Source organism: Dermacentor andersoni, chromosome 1, assembly GCF_023375885.2.
Source record: "Dermacentor andersoni chromosome 1, qqDerAnde1_hic_scaffold, whole genome shotgun sequence".
Classification (NCBI taxonomy): Eukaryota; Metazoa; Arthropoda; class Arachnida; order Ixodida; family Ixodidae; genus Dermacentor; species Dermacentor andersoni.
Window position 1 is genome coordinate 266,444,744 of NC_092814.1, and position 19,560 is coordinate 266,464,303.

At 45.0% G+C, this 19,560-nt stretch overlaps 1 protein-coding gene across 1 annotated transcript in view; it reads left to right on the forward strand.

Moving 5' to 3' along the window:
- LOC126547677 (sushi, von Willebrand factor type A, EGF and pentraxin domain-containing protein 1-like) overlaps positions 1–19,560 on the forward strand; it is a 226,427-nt gene that overhangs the window by 70,231 nt on the left and 136,636 nt on the right. Inside the window, exon 11 of the mRNA XM_050195627.2 lies at positions 12,596–12,669. Within this exon, the coding sequence (XP_050051584.2) occupies positions 12,596–12,669 (74 nt within the window). The remainder of the gene's footprint in view (positions 1–12,595; positions 12,670–19,560) is intronic.

Here is a 19,560-nt window from a genome sequence, read left to right on the forward strand (position 1 = left end):
TATTTAACGCGTACACGTCACTTTTACGCGGTGAGTTTTCGCGGTTTTGTGACGTCGCGTGACAGGCAGGCGAAGTGGGTGCAGCCCGAAAACGTTTCACCAATAGCCGGGGGCTAATGGCGAAAAGCGTCGAATCAGAAATAACTGTTTTTCTTTATTCGGTCAAATCATGCATAATGAGTGTATACACATCGTATCAGATGGTGAGGTATCGCGGTTTTCGTGACGCCGCGTGACAGACAGGTGAAGTGGGGGTGGTCCAAAAAAGTTTTTGACCAATCGTGGAGGGCTGATAGCAGAATTGGAATAGAAAAGTTTGGAATAGTTTTACGTTATAGCGCCCCTGCTTCATTGAGAGTTGAATGTACCGCACCGTAGCTGCATAGCCAGGTGCGCCGACGCGAAGCAGCCCAAGCGCGTCATAACTGAGGTCCCTGAATTAAACTAAAAGGTTGCGATAGACTTTTCTCTTGCCGGCGCCGCTTCTGCGAGGAGCATGCGAGGAGGCAGGAGAGAAGGTGTGCGTCTCCCGATTTGTTGGGCGCCGTCACGTGGTATATTTCGCGCTCTTTTCTCTATTTGTTTTTTTTTTCTTTTCCGCGTCTCGGCGCATTCACCACCCCGACAGTTGGCCGTTGAGTTTGCGCGGTGAGGCTGCCGCAAGGGATCACTGATGTTTTGGCTAAGTTTCGTGGCTAACCGCGTCACTGAAGAACTCAGTTTTTGTTCTGTTTTAGGGATTGATTTTAAGAGTACTGGACGTGCAAATATGTACGAACGCAGATTTCTCCTTTGTTGACGGGGTACGGAGCTCAGGCATGGGTAAGCTTATGCACGGGTGCTATTCTCGGTGCTTGTTGAGATTTGTTTTCCTCATCGCGCTATCGTCAACAGGTGTACGAAGCTATGGAGTGCGTAGGCTGTGTTCTGTCATATATCGTTCTGGAAAGGTAACACGTGTTATTGTTGTAGTACTGAGAGTCCATGTCTTGTTAGGCGCGGCAAATATATTTTGCGAGGACAAGGTGTTCACTACCAGTGCAAATGATTTTGTCTATTGTGAGTAGGCTTTCTCCGCTTCGCCATGTCAGCCGGATAATGTGGTGCACGAGTTTGCTGGCTCATATTGAGTTGGAACTGTGCAAAGGCGGAAAGGGCTCGTTGGTGGAAACCATTTTTATGTGCAACATTCATGTATGCGTACCGGTAGGACATGCAATGAGGAGGGAAGATAACCGATGGTCATTAAGGGTTACGGACTGGATTCCAAGGGAAGGGAATTGTAGCAGAGGGCGGTCTGCTTCTCATCGAGAACGAGGAATATGGGTTTATTTACAGTATTTATATCAGTGTAACATGACTGTTTGAGAAAGTACATCAGTCTAACACGACTGCTTGAGAGAGAGTGACCTGAGCAGCCGCACAACAGCGGTTTTTAAACAGGCGGTCCTCTCCCGATACAACGTGATGCGAACGTTCGTTTCGTCATCGCAAACTAGCCGCCTCCCCGCAGGACGGTCTACACACACAAATGCACACACGTTCGAATGTCCGGAGCCGACGTTAGAGGGGCCCCGTAGAACTCGGAGCCGTTCCGGGTAGCGCGTTGGGGAGTTTGGGAACAATAGTTGGCCCGCCGAACTTATTCCGTCACAACGGCGATGAGGCTAGAGGTTGGTGGCGGTTTCAGCACAAAGCCTGCTTCATCGAACGCATCCTAGCTGAAGCGACGGAGAGTGGGGGATGCCCGTATTGTTCCCCGACACAAAGTCGATTTAGTCACGCTGTGGCTAGAAGTTGGCGGCGGCGCTCCCGGAATGTTGCCGCCATAGTTGAAAGTGGGTGGCAAACTTGCACTGCAGCTGGCCGTTCTTAACAGCGCCGGAATGTTGCCACCATAGTTGTAACTGGGTGGCAAACTTGCACTGCAGCTGGCCGTTCTTAACAGTACACGCGAGTACACACGTATGCACTTCGAGCAGGGCAAACGTATCCGAGTTGTTGAATTGGCCGCTACATAGTGCGGCGACAGTGCTCTTGCCTAAGAGTACAATGCATGGCTGTGGACGACATAACACTCAAAGCTTTGTACGCGATATAAATATCGCGTACATTACGTACACATTATTGGCGAGACAAAGAATTCTGAATTTTGTGCTAGTACTCGACACTAAAAAGAATTTGTCCACCAAACTAGCTTTAACAGCCTTCTTCTAACTGGAAGCAGGCAGCCAACCCGAAGGCCCAAACAAGCACGCAGTGACGCGCCGAAAAAAGCACAAGAGGCATCTGCTTCTGAAAGTTTCATAGCGTTCCATCATCGCTCCTAGCACGGCACACAATAATCAAGCCTTAAATACGGTAAAATATCCTTCGTACACAGACAATCAACAACAATTTTTAATGTCTGACATCCTGTAACGATGGGCGGCTTAAGGCTGTTTCACATGCTGCGACTGCAACGACGAAAATCGGTGCTGTCGCACGCGTCGCAATGCGATTTTTGGAGGGCTCATTTCACATGATTGCGATTTCAACAATGCGACTGGTGCGACGCCCAGGGTTGCTTACTGCCAGGTTTCGTGGCACACGCTGCATAATTCTTTTATTGTAGTGAATAAAACGTTTACACTATAGTATTATTGACTTCTCTTGATTAGAAGCAAATAATATGTACGTTTACTAATTTAAGAACGTTAGTTAAGATTTGTCTTGGAGTGCGCGACGGCGGTTTCTGTAGTTCAGTGCGACATCGCGCAAGTAAACAGCTGTTCACAGGTGGTTCAGCGATTCTTTATGGTTCAGCGCTGTGTGTTGTCTTATCTACCTTCTATGACCGTTTCGTTCTGCCTGCGCTACGACAATCTACAAGATGACCTATCGACATGTTAATATAGCTACCCTCACCGGATATGCAGTATTCGGAATTCGGCTGCCACGAAGTTGTCGTGTCAGCCCAACAAGATCCTCGCGCTACCCGTGCTCGGCGTCAGCTTCTGGAGAAATGATGCGTGTATATTGCCCGTCATTGCGCATATGTGGTGCCTGCTCCTAGCCATATTTTTACGCCAAACGCAACAAGAAGCACCAACCCGAACGCCCGCGTGTGCCCCTGAACGAAGCCTGAAACCATCTGTGTGATTACGACGTGGAACGAAAATTGTGTTGTGAAATTCAACCTTAGCGCTAGCCTGGTTCGTCCATCGCCGTGCTTGCGCTGCGAATATATATATGGGAGCCCTAAATCTCTAAATATTTCTAAAGGCGCAAAAGCCGACGCACCAAATGTTTCGAGCAGTTACCGTCACTTTTGTAGAAACGTGTACGTTGTAACATAGCATTCTAAAAGACACGCTTCTCGTCCACTTTGTTGTCCGGTGTCTCGCGCTGGTAGTATACTCGGAACTTCTAACAAGAAGACCATATCAATACGCGCTATTCATAATGCAGGATCGTAGGCACACGGCAGGCGCACTTGCCGTAGAATTTTTCAGCTTGCTGCTCAGCCTCGCACGCCTCTCACGGTTAGCCTGTTTTGTGGAAATAAATATTATTATTATATTGTTAATGTTATTAGATATTATAGTTTCTTCCCTATAATTTATAGCAATCATCCAGATTTCTTAAGCTAGTCATGCATTTACCCTGTATTAGATCAACATTGTTACGACATGCTTATGGGAGTCATTTCAAACTAGATTGCTCAGCCAGAGAAAGTACAAATGCAAGCCTCAATGTTTATTCCAATTTGGTATTCCTAAACAGATTATATTGGCACAATCGTATGCCTGCTTGCATTTCCTGCAATTCACTGTTCAGAGCTGGAAAAACGGATTCCTTTTCTGGCTGTCGAAAGGCTGCTTCAATGTCGATAGCAAGCTATAATTATTCATTTTGAAAGTGTTAAGCAATGACTATATGTCTAAGCTTATCAATGCGTTTTTGTTACATGAACACAATTAAGTTTTCTCTCTCCCTCTCATCGACAGCCATGGAATGAAACCGTTCACTTTCATGAGTATCAGGATGCCAACATTCTGGAGTTTGTCCTGGGCATTTGTCTGCATCCTATAGTGTGCATGTTTGTATCAAGTTCTGGTGTTACAATCGCAGTGATCTACACATATTGTTACATTGCAACAAACAAATTTATTTAACTTTGTTTTCAAATCTACAATGTGGCCATGCAGTAACGGCTAAATTAATAAGCAAAAAAACTGCACATTCAGTGTACGTGTTGGAATCTATGCGAAGTGAAGTTTTTGTCAAGTGGTGAATTAAATGCTGTTAATGTAACTGCGATATATACAATTTGTCTTATTTTCAACAATCCAACATGTCATCTTTTGCAAGGTTTGCTTATGCACCGCATGGGTCACAACCTTAATGTCATGTAATCTTTATGCATTACACTGTCCACAAACCATACCGAAACGCAAACGGCAGTTAATGTAGATGCGCGCTGCGAGACATCAACACAGTGACGTTTGTTGAGCAAGGAATGGTGCGAGGTGTATGCAGATGAATGAATGACGTGCTTATGTACTTATTTATTTATATACCTCGCAGGCTGCAAAGTTGAAGTATTATGCAAGGGGGAATAAAAAAGTTGTTGCCAAAGGAAGAAGGGCACAACATTACGAAAAAAACCAGCAAAAAAAGCAGTACCAATACATTGCACCAACAAGCCCAACTTGTTTTACTGGCAGAACATTATACAATACTTAACAAACAATAACAGAAAAAGTTACTGCCCATGCGCCCTGTACAGACGGTAAACCAGCGAAGCTGAAATGTGCGGCCCCGGTGTTTATCACTGGGTTAATTGCAATGGTTTATTCAAGTCTTTCTATATTATTGGTTATGTCTGTTTCTTAATGAGGTTATGCATATGTTTGGCTTGGGTTTATCACATTGTTTTTTTGGAATGCCACACATCGCACTTTGCAAGATCACCATCATGGAAAGTGCAATGAGTGGTTCATTGTGTTAATGCAGCGGGTCCATCAAAGTCTTTCTTAATTATGTTACGCATTTGGGCTTTGCAATGCGTTAATCATAAGGTTTATGACTCGGTTATGCACTGTAGCTCCCAAGTGACACACCGGGGATGCACATTTCATTTAATTAAATACAGAGACACATTTTTGAACCTATTGGGAAGTCGGAGAGAGACTGCTGCACGCGCGCTCTGCTGCTAGAGAGAACCGACGTCACTATCGGTCTAGCCAATGGCCCAACCTTTGCTGCGAGATAATAATGACATCATGATCTTGTCTTAACCCCATCCCCCTCTGTGTCCCTTCCTTGCAATAATACGCAGGTAAATGTATGTTTGAAATGCATAAGTATTTCTATGTCTACCCAACAAGAAATTTCTCCGCCCATCATGCAAGACTAATGCAATGGCTCACACCCCCTTAAACAATGGCTCATACCCCTACACTAGGGTTTTTGGGATCGGACCATGAGTGCTTCGCCTAGGCATATACAGCTTCATTGTAAAAAGAATGAACACCTTTCTGCTAGAGACCAAGACAATCATGAGGTGTATTAACAAATTAAAGTTTATTGAGCATGCCGAGTAAATGCTGGTCGACAAGCAATAAATCGAATTTAGACAAAAAGCAGAAGCAAGATCTGATGTGTGTCCATACAGATCCCAACAGGAAACGCATCCATCTCTGAAAGTGTAACAGCGGCCATGCTGACACAAGATTCTCTCAGTGTCTTTGCATCTACAGCTTCCATGATTTCTCTAGGCAGCCGACCTCCACAGAATGCTAGCTTCTTCCTCTACAATGCACTCTCCACATCTGAGCGTGCATCGTAGAGGAAGAAGCTAGCATTCTGTGCAGATCGGCTGCCTAGAGAAATTACGGAAGCTGTAGATCTAAAAATGCTGGGTTAATCTTGTCAGCACGGCCTCCGTTAGAAATGGGTGCATTTCCTGTCAGGAAACGCACATCAATTTTTGCTTCTCCTTTTTGTGTATGTTCAGTCTATTGCTTGTCAGCGAGCATTTACTCGGTGTGTACATTAAAATTTTGGTTGTTAGATCATCTCGGTTTTCTTGTTCGTCCTATGTGTTCTCTGGTGCCATTTGCAGCCAGGCTATTCATTTTTTTTAGACTGCAACAAGTCACTTTAATGGCCCTTATGATACCTCATTAAATATTCTATTTGGCCAATGTAGCAAGAATGTACAGTGTGAAGCAGTAAGAACAGGGTGCGCTAACTTCTAATTAAAAGGTTTACTGTGAAAATGCAGTGATCTATAAAGGTTAGCACGAAGTATAGTACAGCAATAAAACCTGATAAAGACTAGTGCTTGATGAAAGCAAACATAAAAGCAGGAAAGGGATAAAATACATATAGATATACAAGTCCAGGGAAAAAAAAACATTATGATCACCAAGTGTGCATGTGGCTACCTTCCAGGAAACTCATTTTTTTCCCAATGGCACGGAACTGGAAGAATGTGCTTGCATAAGCAAGCTGTCAGTCTGTCTATTGGAATGACAACAGTGTTTCTTGAAAGGTGCTGGTATGCAGGAGTGGCAATTGTAATGATTTTTTCCTGCACTTGGAATTTTCCGCTATTTTCTTTCTGTTGCATTTTTATTTATGTTTGGCTGCATCAAGCACCAATTTTTATCTATCCTTCAAAGATGTCTTTCTTTTTCTGGGGAAAACTCGGGGAAGGTGGGAGATGGAAATTCAAGACGATGAGCAACATGAGAACAAGGTGAAAGTAGGAGCCAACGTTTCCACAAGTGGACCTTGAAGAAGACAAGTCCACTTGTCGAAACGTTGGCTCCTGCTTTCACCTTGTTCTCGTTTTGCTCATCATCCTTTTTTTTCTGGTAATTTATATAACTCGCCACATTTTTACAAATGAACCTCAGTTGAAAGTTAGTCCTCATCCATATCTAGTGTCATCCTGTTGATACTGCTTCATGCTATGCACTCTTGTGACATTTGTGTGTGTGCGTGTGTGCACACGCGTGGATTTGGATGTGAGATGGGCCCTTGGGCAGAGGTATGATTTTTCTCCTGTGCAGCCTTATGAATTCATTAACTATAGTTCAACAGAAATGCGATGGACGGGAACGAAGTGGACACACAGAGCGCTTCGTTCTTGTCTGTTGTCTATCTGTTGCACTTTAGTTAATAATGAATACACACAAACTCATCTAGTTTTCAGTTATTATGTCGGGCTTATAAGCCCGCTTGTGTCCTGGAATATCTGCATGGCTATGTATCCTGTAATTTAATTTCTGGCCATGTGCTTGCAACTCGCGGGTTAATCTCCTGATTTTCCTGACAATCTTGTGTGATGTGCAGGCCCAGACAGTTTCTGGTGAATCCATGCAGGGTGTTGTGCAGGGTGCTGCTTTGATTGCTTTCAGTTCAGCTTTTCTAGGTGTAGGGTGACCTGGAATGGCACTCACTTATATGGGGTTTAGTTTTATGTATTGTCATACTACTGTTACACTGCTATTGCCAGGTCAGTGTACTATATGTGCCTTATATTTGCTTGCATCTTCATGATTAACAACCTCCTCCGTGTGTTTGGCAGTTGCATATAGTCTCCTAGCCTAATTTTTTGCCCCCATATTTCACGGTATGGGCCTGTTGTGTTTCAAGTTCAGGTACTCCTGAGGTTGTGTTTCTGAAGGGAGGGGTAGTCGTCTTTGCATCTGATATGCTAGTTGGCATAGTATCTTGGGACGAGGTTCTGAGCTCTTGAGACAAAGAATTTGTGCTGCAGGCTGCAACTCTACTCTGTCTAGGTGCTTGTGCGTTAGCTCTTTCTCATAGAGGTCTTCAAGCATGGTAAAGTTGGAAAGACCTGTTATTACTACCCGATGCCTGTATTCGATGAGTTGTATTTTTTGTGTGCTGCTGGTAATTCATACCGTACCATACCTTGGACACAAGCACAGCATCTGCGATTTTCCATAGAATCCACTCGTCCACCCCCATTATTTCGAGATTATTCTTTTCACCAAGCGTGGAAGTTGCGTCCAGGCATTTCATAATTGTTTCATTCACGTGCTGGCTCTGCCGTCATGGGCTTACACTAGCTGAGGATTTGTGGATGTTGACTTGCGGGCATATTTGTCCAGCTATGTGGATCACAATGTGTGCAGTCTGGGGAAGTGCTTGGTTCTAGTCTTTCTTTTTTTTCCGACGTCGATATGAGCTGACTTATCAGAAAGCGAGTCTGCAGTGTTGTCGAGGGCTTGTTGCATCATTCTTGATTTCTGTATAAGATAGCTTTTCCATAGACTGTAATACACCATAGGCTGTAGTGTTCCTTGTAGTATGCCCGTGTTGTTGGTGCGTGTGGGCCAAATGTACCTCCAACTCTCACCTGGAATTTTCTGTCTTTCAGAAAGTTACTGTTTAAGTGCTCTACCAGAAATGTTTTTGCTCATCGTTCCTCTTATTAGAGTAGCATGAGGTACTGCTGTTAAAAGCCTCTTCCCTCTCTTCATTCTTTCATAAGCGGTATTACACAATGTCCTGCAATAAAGTTTCTGCTGCTTATGGCCCACTCATATCTGCCAGAAGGGACAACTCATGAAAAAGGTTTTCTTTGTGCTATGTGTGCGACATAGTATGAGCATTCATGCCTTGATATTTATACATCTGTAGAACCAGCTTCCTAACAGAGTACTTGCAATACCTGATAATGCTTATTTGTGCAGTGCTGTTGAACAATACATATTGATGCAATGAATATTTACACACTCGAATTATCACGAAAGATGGTTGTTTTACAATTCTGCCTTTTGCTTTCTATTGGTGTTAGATTTTGCATAAGCATGCCCCCCTATGCAATATTATTTTGAAGTGTAAGGGTTCAATAAAAGGTGATGAACTAAATCTAAGTGCAAGAGCTTTTTTTTCACCTCTGACTCCCATCGAAATGCGACTTCCATGGCTGGCATAATCAACCCCTCGCCTTGTGTTAGCAGCAGAATGCTATAGCCACAGTGGCAGGTGAACAAATTGAAGAACAATATTTCTGTCTATAATTTTTTTTCTTGCCTGTATGTAAGTAAAGGTTGGAATAAGTTTGTCATTGCAAAAAAGCCCAGTTTGTGGTCTTTTATTGAATAAACCACATATTGTGTATAGTTGAAATGCAGAAATTTGTTCTAAAGTCCTCGGGTGATATATGTTCTTGCAAGTAGCATGGTATTTCATTACTTATAAAGATATTAATCGCAGCGGATATCGTTACATGGGTTTACACACTAATATATGTGATTACAAACTTATTAGAAACTTACTAGAAACATGTAAGGCATGAATGTTTCTGCACACTTGATCAGCTGTGAACGTGCAAGAACTGCTTCTACTGGCTGAACTGGCTGACTTCACTTCACAGTTTTGATTTACTTTTCTTCAGCGTGTCGTTTTATACTGTTTTATCCCCACAAGAACAGGCCGTTTGCCTGCTTTTCGCATTGTTGCACGAGCTCTACATGATTGTGCAGGAGGGTACGTTGTCACTGTGCCACTATAGCAAGCAATTTACTTGATCTACTAGCTGTACAGTTAATTACCTTGCAGAGCAAGTGTTCATACAGATGCAGTAAGGATACAAAGTCCGCAACTTAGTCAATGTTTATTGGTTTCTGTGCAAGAAAAAAAAATCTCCAGAGAAGAGGTGCAACTTAACGTGCATGTAATATTTTATTCAAGCCACAGATTTAATGCTATCGTAGCAAATTCATTACGATAGCCTACACTTTTGCTCTGTCAAATTTAATAAGAGGCAAGATAAGCTTTCAAGATGCATCGGGAAATTCATGCTTGAAAACCGACAAGAAAAGGCAACTGAACGGTACCGCTGTTAAGAATGGCGAGCTGCAAGGCAAAATTGCCACCCAATTACGACTGGGGGACAAGACGCGCATCCCCCACTCTCCGTCGCTGCAGCTAGGCTGCGTTCGAAGAAGCGGGCTTTGTGCTGAAAACCGCCTCCATCCACCAGCCCCATCGCCGTTGTGACGAAACGGGTTCGACGGACGAACTATTGTGCCCGAGGTTCCCAGCGCGGACCTGATTTGCTACGCGTGAGCAAGCTGCCGCGGGAAAGCCGTTTTATGTCGCTTCCCATGCGCCGGCCGGCACGCAGGACAACGAGCTACCCAGAATGTCTCCGAGGTACCCGGAACGGCTACCCTCTGACGTCGGCTCCGGACTTCGGAATGTGTGTGCCTTTGTGTGCGTAAACTGTTCTGCGGGGCGGCGGCGAATTTACAATGAGTAAACGAACTTTCGCGTCACCTTGTATTGCCGGCGGACCGAGTGTTTAAAAACGGCTGTTGTGCGGATGCTCGACACACTTCTCTTGAGCAGTCATGTTGGACTGACACTCTTTTTCTGAAGCAGTCATGTTAGACTGATATAAATATTGTAAATAAACCCATATTCCTCGTTCTCGATGAGAAGCAGTTCTTCCCTTCATCAACGTCCTCAACGTGGATAAGTTGGACGACGGCATGGGCCAGCTACCTTCGAATTCATGCCGGACTCCAATCTTGACAACGGACCACGAGCGATGGGATTGAGCCCCCAATCCTGACACCGCGTTCAGCGCAACGTTGAAACTTCGGGTACTTTGCTGTCTTGTCAATTGCCCTTGCCGAGGTTGAAATAATTCAAGCTGCTCCGTAAGCGCAATTTTTGCATGCTACTCAAGAAAAGAAAATTGTGACGACCTCGTCGTCTGCTGGGGATCGAACACCTCCTAGCACTGACAACTCGCAAAGGCGTACGAAGCAAACGTGAAAATGCACTTTATTTGCTGCGTAGCGTGTCAACAAACGCACATAAATGGGAGAATCGAATATGCGGTACAAGTCTTTTATTCTCCCTTCGCGTACGTACCGAATTCGACGATCCACGTCTCCGCGCATTGTACTTCTCGTGCGAGACGGCATATTCCAAAACAAACCGGCGAAATAGCTCCGTTGGCAGCTCTCCGCGCAATTTCGACGGAACATCGCAGCGATCGGTGCGACGGTGCGACCAACCGGTTGGTCGCAGCCGAAGATCGGGGGTCGGCACTGCGACTGCGATTTTCATAGCAAACGACGGAAATCACACTTCCGGTGCGACGAAAATCGCATCATGTGAAACAGGCTTTACGAGTGAACGACCAAACTGCGAGCTGCTGCGAGGGCGAGTTATATGAACACTCCAGGTGCATTTTCGCCGTCGCCAAGATGTTCTGTATAAAGTCCGAGGGCGATAACACCGTCGCCGCGCGTCGTATGCTGTATGTGCGAATGAAAACACAAGAGGGAAACTTTCCATAGCAACTCAATCAGGCGCGCACGAAGGAAGAAAGCGGAGAGCAAACGCGCCGTCTTCCGTCGCGCGAAAGGCCGTGGGGGATGTGAGGGAGAGAGAGAGGGGGCGGCGGCGTTGTGCCCGGTAGCAACTGCGGATTTCGCGACCGGGAGCAAACGCAACTGATGATCGCGACTCAATCTCGCGTGCCATATATGGATGAAAGCGAGAAGGCCGCGTGGGAGGGAGGGGGTGGGGTAGCTTTGATTCGGCCAACAAGTGCGTACTTTGCACAGACGCGCGCGGTCGCGCACGCCGTATCTTGGAAGGGATCTGCAGACGGCTCATACCTTTAAAAATTATGGGGTTTTACGTGCCAAAACCACTTTCTTATTATGAACCACGCCGTAGTGGATGACTCCGGAAATTTCGACCACCTGGGGTCCTTTAACGTGCACCTAAACCTAAGTACACGGGTGTTTTCGCATTTCGCCGCCATCGAAATGCGGCCGCCATGGCCGGGATTCGATCCCGCGACATCGTGCTCAGCAGCCCAACACCATAGCCACTGAGCTACCATGGTGGGTGGCTCATACCTTTGTACGCGCCGTGTTCTCACCGCTGTTGCGTTGAAGCAATAGAGGGCACGAAAGTCACTTCGCTCGCTGCTGCTGCCGCGCTTGCTCACAGAAGCGTTTTGACAGCGAGCTCGAGTGCCCGCGCTCGTCGAGTGTGATATGTTCGGACTTGCTTGTGCGCGCTGGCACCGTGCTTGTTAAACAGATTTAGTTTGTAAGCGAATACTTCCAAGTTTATACGGCCTATAAAACTACTATCTTTAATTTGTATAGATGTCTACCAATTTGCTATCGCAATCGATGCTTCGCCTTTCAGGCGAAACTGCGACTTTTTATGCACTTGACATGAGAGCTCTAGCGCTTAAGTCTCAGTCAATGATGATCCCAAGAAGGCGGTGTGATTTGTTCGTCCGTTTCTTAGGCCATAGTTACTGGTTCTTATCACGTTCCAGGTCGTTTTCTATTGGTGAACGCCTTTAATATGATATTTTGGGGGAGAGACTTACAGGTCTTACTTACAAAGGTAATTCGACATTAACGCACCTTCGAAAGAACATCATTGCACTTAGATAGTAATGATGATGACAACACTCAAGAGGGGGAGGGTAATTGCGAAATAATTATGTTTGAACAGAACTTACAAAAAGTTGGATGACTTTATGATTTAAAAAATCTGATCCGAAAATTGTCTCATTTTGTAGGACAATGTATTGTGCCCTATAATTCCGACTCAACAGTCCTACAAGGTTGGTGGTTGACACGTGGTAGGATTCAGGTAAGACACCTTCCCTATTCCTTATTGCCCTTTTTGAGGCAGTGCTAATACGGTAGGCGGTGCTAAAACTCAGCCTGGGCACTTGCAGTGGACTCTTCCCCAAACGAACCTAATACCCATATATACAACGAAATCTGTGACGTCTCACGGGTAGCACTGGCAGCACATTTACACCGCGAAATCAATGATGAAAGTGCCGCCTTAATTTCCTTCGCTAATATGCGATAGTCTTCTGTTAAACTTTACAAAATGGTCTAAAGCAGTACAACACCACTCTACCCTTGTCTACAGCGTTTTCCGTTCGTGTAACGCTGATGCCTTGTTTTGTCTGTCTATCAGTAAACTATTATATTAAGTTTTTATTTTAGCGCAAAATGCATTTGGGAAACGTAATCTTGTGGAAAGCGGTATTTGAAGGAGTTACAGAATTGACCCTTATCTATGTTAAAACTATGAAACGTGAGCGCTCCTACTCCAAATGTACATGTTTTAGTCTGTCCACATTTCATAAGCTTGGTCAAGTGTTTTTATTATACTAGCTAGCTTAGTGACTGTGTGATCGGTGTGTATTTGTTATATTGTGCATAAAATATACAGCCGTTATCTTATGCAAGGTCCTGCATAAAATAACGGCCACCGGTGGCCACGAGAACCTCATAAATGTATTCTCATAATGACACGCTTTCACGATGACCAGTGACTTTCACTGACTAGGGGAGCGATTATTTTGCGATCATTACACAACAGAAAAACAAAACTCCTGATAATTATGGCGCTATATCTTATGTAAAATCAAGCGGGAAAAAGTCTTCCTTAGCATTTCTATCAAATTCACAGGACCTTCTCCCCAAAAATCACTGACGATGAAGCGCTTCATTAACGGACTCGCGGTGATACATGGCACAGAAAGAGACACTTAGGCGGTACAACTGCCGGCAAAGTCTGGAAAGGTGATCCTGACTGTATCAGCACCAGTACACCCACAATGAAGCACTGCTGATAACACACATGTACATAGTAATATCATTATACAAGGTTGATAATAAAGTATTTGCGAATGTACTTTTAAATTGATTAAAGACAGTATGGCCTTATTGATCGGCAACTTTTGTCATGCGCATTTGGAGGCCGTTTTCTACAAAGTAATCTACTCGCAGAGCGATTGGTTCTCCTTTATATTGACTTCGTTCCCACTTTTCATAAGTCTGGGTATGAATTTCGACACCAATTTGTTATATGCCTGACTCCAGTCAAAATCTGGGCCTGGATAACGTAACGATTCCACTCCAATTATTTTTCTTTCCGCGCTTTGTCTGTGGTCCAAGCGGGCACAACACCTACGCCATCGCCAGGTTGGGCCAGTAGGGAGCGGTGGACGATAAGAAAGGGACCTAATCGGGAGAAGGGGATCGTTACATTACACCGACCCTGTTGCGGGGCTTACGTCAGGAAAACGACTCAGCACTGTAATAACCGACGCCACTTTGGTTTAAACCGGAAATTTTATGTTTGTGAACCAGGCATGTTAATCGTTATTCCACGAGCGAGGTCTTTATTTACATACATTTTCGGGGAAATGACAAAACCATCGTATTGCGTAATCATCATCATCATAATAATCTATTTTCCCTTAAGGACCCCTGTCGGGGTATTAGATAAGGGGGGGGGGTACAGAACATAAGAATAGAAACAAAGATATGGTTACAGTTCCCTATGCTTACAGAAAGTTTGATCTGCTAATGGAAAAAAAAATCTAAATGCGCATTTATCGCGTGTTTCCTGCCACTGGGCTTTTAAGCTTAATCAATGACTGTCCCACGTGAAAGGGTATTCTCCTCAGTCCTGTGTCCTTGGAAGGAATGGGACAGCACGATGGAAAATCGAGTGGGTCGTCATTTTCATTTTCCCTAACCTGTATGCTTTTATCGTTATGTTAATCGCATAGTTACTCGCTATTATAATTGCCTAATTCTTCTTCCATATTTATACTTTGCTCCTATTCTCCTTTGCTCCAGTTGCGGCGGAGGCTAGTGCCAGCTGGAGTTGTTGCAAGGAACCGGGCGCGTCGGTCCGTGGCCTTCGATACGACCCCTTGATAATGTGAAAGTACCGACTCTCTTCCCGGCGGCACTTTCCTCCTCGATTGTCTAAAGCCCCTTATACTTCGTAAAGTAGCGACACTCTCCTCCTCCGCCTTCACTCCTCCTCGTTTCTCCTCTCTTTCACGCTCCCTCCTCGACCGTGGCGCCGCCTACATTGCTCGAGCGTAGCAACGGCGCCAACATGCGCTCCTTGCCACTCCGTAGACGCTACTCGAGCAAAAATGGCGCTGATGCACGGCGCGAGGGCCCACGTGATGCTATTAGGCCAATAGCAACGCGGCGTCGGCCTCGGCCAGCGCGCGCGAGGAGGAGGCGGCTTTCTTCAAAGCGTGGCACTACTTTACGAAGTTTAAGGGGTTTTACGATTGTCCTCGCGCGCCAGCTGCTCTTGCTGCGCATGGTACGCCCTTGCGCCTTGGCGCCCGCGACGCGGGTCGCAGTATTCGATGGAAGCGCACGATTTTGGGCCACCTGCGCGCCCCAGCGGCCTAGAAAATTTTGAAAAATAACAGCATCGAGCCGCCTGGTTAGCTCAGATGTTAGAGCGGCTGCTACGGAAAGGCGGTGGTCCCGGGTTTGAGTCCCGGACGAGGACAAATTTTTCTTCAACTGTGAGGCTTTTCTTTCGGGGAACCCGTATGGGTTTCCTTTGTAGCAATTGCTACGATCGGGTGGATGTCTGGTTTTCCCTTTATTAATTACTTCTCTCCACCTTGCGGGTTTCCGCAAAACTACTACGTCAAGGGTTCCGGTACTTTCAAATTATCAAGGGACTCTAGACCCCGAGACACCCGCGCGCCAGCACGCGCAAATGGCGGACGCCCCGGCTGGTCTGTGAATTGTAGAAAAGCTGGAAAAGCGGTTTCTTTGTTTTCGCGTAAGAGAATTGTTGTCTCGTGTAGTCAAAATACAATCCGAGAGCTATCATGTCTGTCGGTTGTGTGTATGTCGTAGTTTACGATTTTAACACGTGTTTTAGATTGAGAAATTGAATTGGTTCAGTGAGTTCCTCGCATCACATGGATGGCCAGGGTACGGGTGGTCCGACGCCAGACGCCGACGCCGGATTTCCTGTGAGACGGACTCCTTAATGCTTTCGCGTTAATATGATAGAAGTGAATAAGTACGCGTGATTTGAGAAAAATGATGGAAAGGGAACAAATGCAAGGGCCAAATATTTGTCGAAGCTTGCGAAACTATTATGCGATAACATCTGCACAGTAACCCTTGTTTCAAAGCACGTGGTAATGGGAACGTGAAGAATTCGGACTACGAGATAGGCTGCCCATTCTTAAATATGAGCCACGTGGGTGCACCCATAGCATAAGTAGCCAACAAGCAAAGACGCCAAGTACAACATAGGGGTAACTACTTGTACTTAATAACTGAACTAAAGAAATAATAAATGAATGGAAATGAAAGCGGATGAAAAAAAAACGTAATGCGTAGACGTGGGTTGTATCCCACCGGCGCCCACTTGTTTTTTCATCCACTTTCATTTCCATTATGTTTATTATTTCTTTAATTAAATAATTAATTACAAGTAATTTCCCCTATGTTGTCTTTGCTGTCATTGTTTGTTTTCTACTTATGATATGAGTAATAAATATAAGGCCCCTCGGTTCCCTTTCTTCTCGTTCATGGCTGCACTCAGGCGTTCGCCAGGTAGCTGCTTTATAGCTTTCAGCGGCCGCGTTTCTCCCATTGGCAATGCTAGAACACAAATGGGCACAAAAGAAAAACAGAGAAGCCACGACACTAATCGCAGTCCAAAACGCAGTGACGTCTGCAGGGCTTAGTTGAATTAGTGGACCGGCGTTAGATCTGTCACAGGGAGCATCAGTGGACAGCCATCAGTCGCTTGTTCTGAAGCAGCCATTTATATCCGTACCCTTATTCGCTAACAATAAGAGCAACCCAAAAGGTATCACCATATTGCATAGCACACGGTAGCGTTGTGTAGAAGGACGTCAACTGATGTTGATCTGTTTCCCCTCAAAGCGTGTAGCCGTATTCAGCCACTTGACGAGAAGTGTATAAAATATTCTGTGTAAAGTGTACTTTCAAATTAGAACGGATTTAGGACCGAATCCTTTAAGCTGCACTCTTCGTGCGCAATTTCTTAGCCGAAAAGTTCTTGCGCTAAGAGTGCACGATGTGTTTACGTTGGAGCATCGTACCTCAGTGAGAAGCAGACGACAGCTTAAATTAAACGATAGCGAAAGAACGAAGCGCATTAGCGCAGTCACCTTATTCGTGATAGTGCATCAAGCACTTGTAGCTGGGGCAACGCTCTATACCCGCGCATCATTGTCCTCCCTGCACTTTGGCGGATTCATTTTCCGTAAAAGCACCAATAGATAAAAACCAATAAACCGGTCGTTGTACCGCACCTGCACAGAATTTCGCACAACTGGAGAAAAATTACTGCCAGACATAACGTCAAGGTGCTTTTCTCAGCTCCGCATAAACTGAGAGGCATATGCAAAAAAGTCAACGAGAAAGATAAGCACGAGTTCAGCTACGACGTCGAGAACAGGAACAGGTTTGTGGAATGTTCTATAGCTGTAGCATATAGTATATACGAGTAGAATCCCACTTTGATGTGGGGAAGCGTACGTCGGAGAGGCGTGGCGCTAATTCAATGACATTTTAAAGGAACATAAACACACGTGCCAACAGCTGGTTGTGTCTAACAACCTCGCTGCGCACCGAAATACGTGTTACTGCGCACCAAATTTTGAAAGAACGGCTGTTGTCGCCCACTGTAATGGCAAAAGCTTCTCGAGAAATTTTGGGATCTCTGAGGAAAGGGAAAGAGGCTGAGACATGCACAAGGCGCACCTTCTCTCTTGCTCACGGTACCTGAGATAGAGCTGGCAAGAAATGTAAATGAAACAAAAAATGAGACACCTGGCTATATATAGTTAATTATTCATTGCATCCACTGTTGTATCCACCAGTTCTTCCACTTCCAAGCTATCCACGCCTTGTCTTTTTATCCTAGCCATCTGCACAATGCTCACTTGACTGCAGGCCATATAAGGGCAACGTTTCATCTACAATAAACAAGTTGGTAGTTTGCGTTTTCTGGTCCTGTCTCGTCTGTCTGTTCGAGTTAGTTGCTGTGATCAACCTCACTCAGCGCAGCTCAGCATGAAAGATTACAGCCTAACTTCGCGGCGCGGTCGATTGCTCAAAACGCCGGCCGTGCTCGTGACCTCAAAGGCGAAAAAAAATTCAGGTTACCAAGTGATCCGCTCGCCAACACTCAGCGTCCGCCGCAAATTAGTGGTAGCCCAAGTCGGGATCGATTCTTTCTTGCGTTAGACGGACACAACGGTATACGCATCAATTTGCTAGCACACTAAGATACGATAATATGTTAACGATTCAGTCTGAATACCACCGTTTCAAGAAGCTTGCGCACGAAGCAATGCGCGTGTGTGTAGTGGAAACGCAAGTTGTGTGTAAACTGGTAGCGAAGCTTCCATAGGAGCGCACATTCCTATAATGTGGTGGCGTGTTACAACCGTCGCCGTCTGTGCGTCGGGAGGACAGCTACGGTGAAAAGAAGTATGACGTAACGCTCGGAAACGGAAGTGCCGTCACGACTGTCTGCAGCTTGGCGCGAATGTTTCAATTTCTTTAGGGTCCGCCGTTCCGACCTCTACGCGACCTGTGTTTTTTTTTTCTTTCTTTCTTTCTTTTTTTTTTTTTTTGTGGCACGAGCATCGAGTGACATTCTTGCTTCTTGCGCAGCACTTTCGGTTCACCTCCTGAGACGACCGTGTAGGAAATTCAAAATAAATCAGACAAAAAAGAAAAAGAGTAAAGTACAATATTCATGGGTTTCACTATCGATATGATGTAAGAGCACACGTTTAGCTACAAGCTGAGTTGTGGAATAAATAGAATTGATTAGAAATCGCTAAGACCACCGGGGATGAAATTCAACATAAATCACTAAAAGAAATAGTACAGTACAAAAGTCATGGGTTTCATTAGAGATGTGATATCAGAGCATAAGTTTAGTTACAAGTTGAGTTACTGAAGTGTCTGGAATGATTACAATTAATTAGAAATCCCTGATTACCCCTCACCAAAGCACATAATCGTAGGCTGTAAAAACCTGCCACGGGAGCACGACTTTGGAGAAATTCCTGGAAACCTGGAAGTAGAGAGCTGAATTAATGAGGTCCCTAATGATGTCACTAATGACGCCACACATAAGAAGGCGGTGTGATATTTAACCGGCTAATTAATGGAAAACAGTTGCCTCCGAGTTCGGTTCGCGCGTTGCGTTCGCCTAAAGTTAACCTAAAGAACACCAACGCCGAGGTGCCACTAAGAGACCCGTAAGTGAAAGATTAGGGTCGCCTACTATTTTTTCTTTTCTCAGCTTGCGACTTGCCTCAGCTGACGCGTTAGCGGGTCATTACACTATAGGTGTGGCTAGTTTCTTAAGGCTAACATAATGAGGCTGCTATTTGCGGCAATAGCTTCTGCACGTTCCTTACGAACATGAGGAGATGGTATGGGAATTAATGACAGTGCCAAAGAGGTTTCAAAAGCAACTTATTTTCACTTTTATTCGCCTAGAATCATGCACGCAATACACATGATAAAACAAAACATATGTTTAAAGGAATTAAAAGTACTATGGCTTGCACATAGTTACAATATAACAACATTTGCGAAACATTTTCAAATAATTTTTGAGGCTTTCACAATTCCATGCGACACAATGTAAACATATTGGATAGTTCTAGGAAAAGACAACGTTACA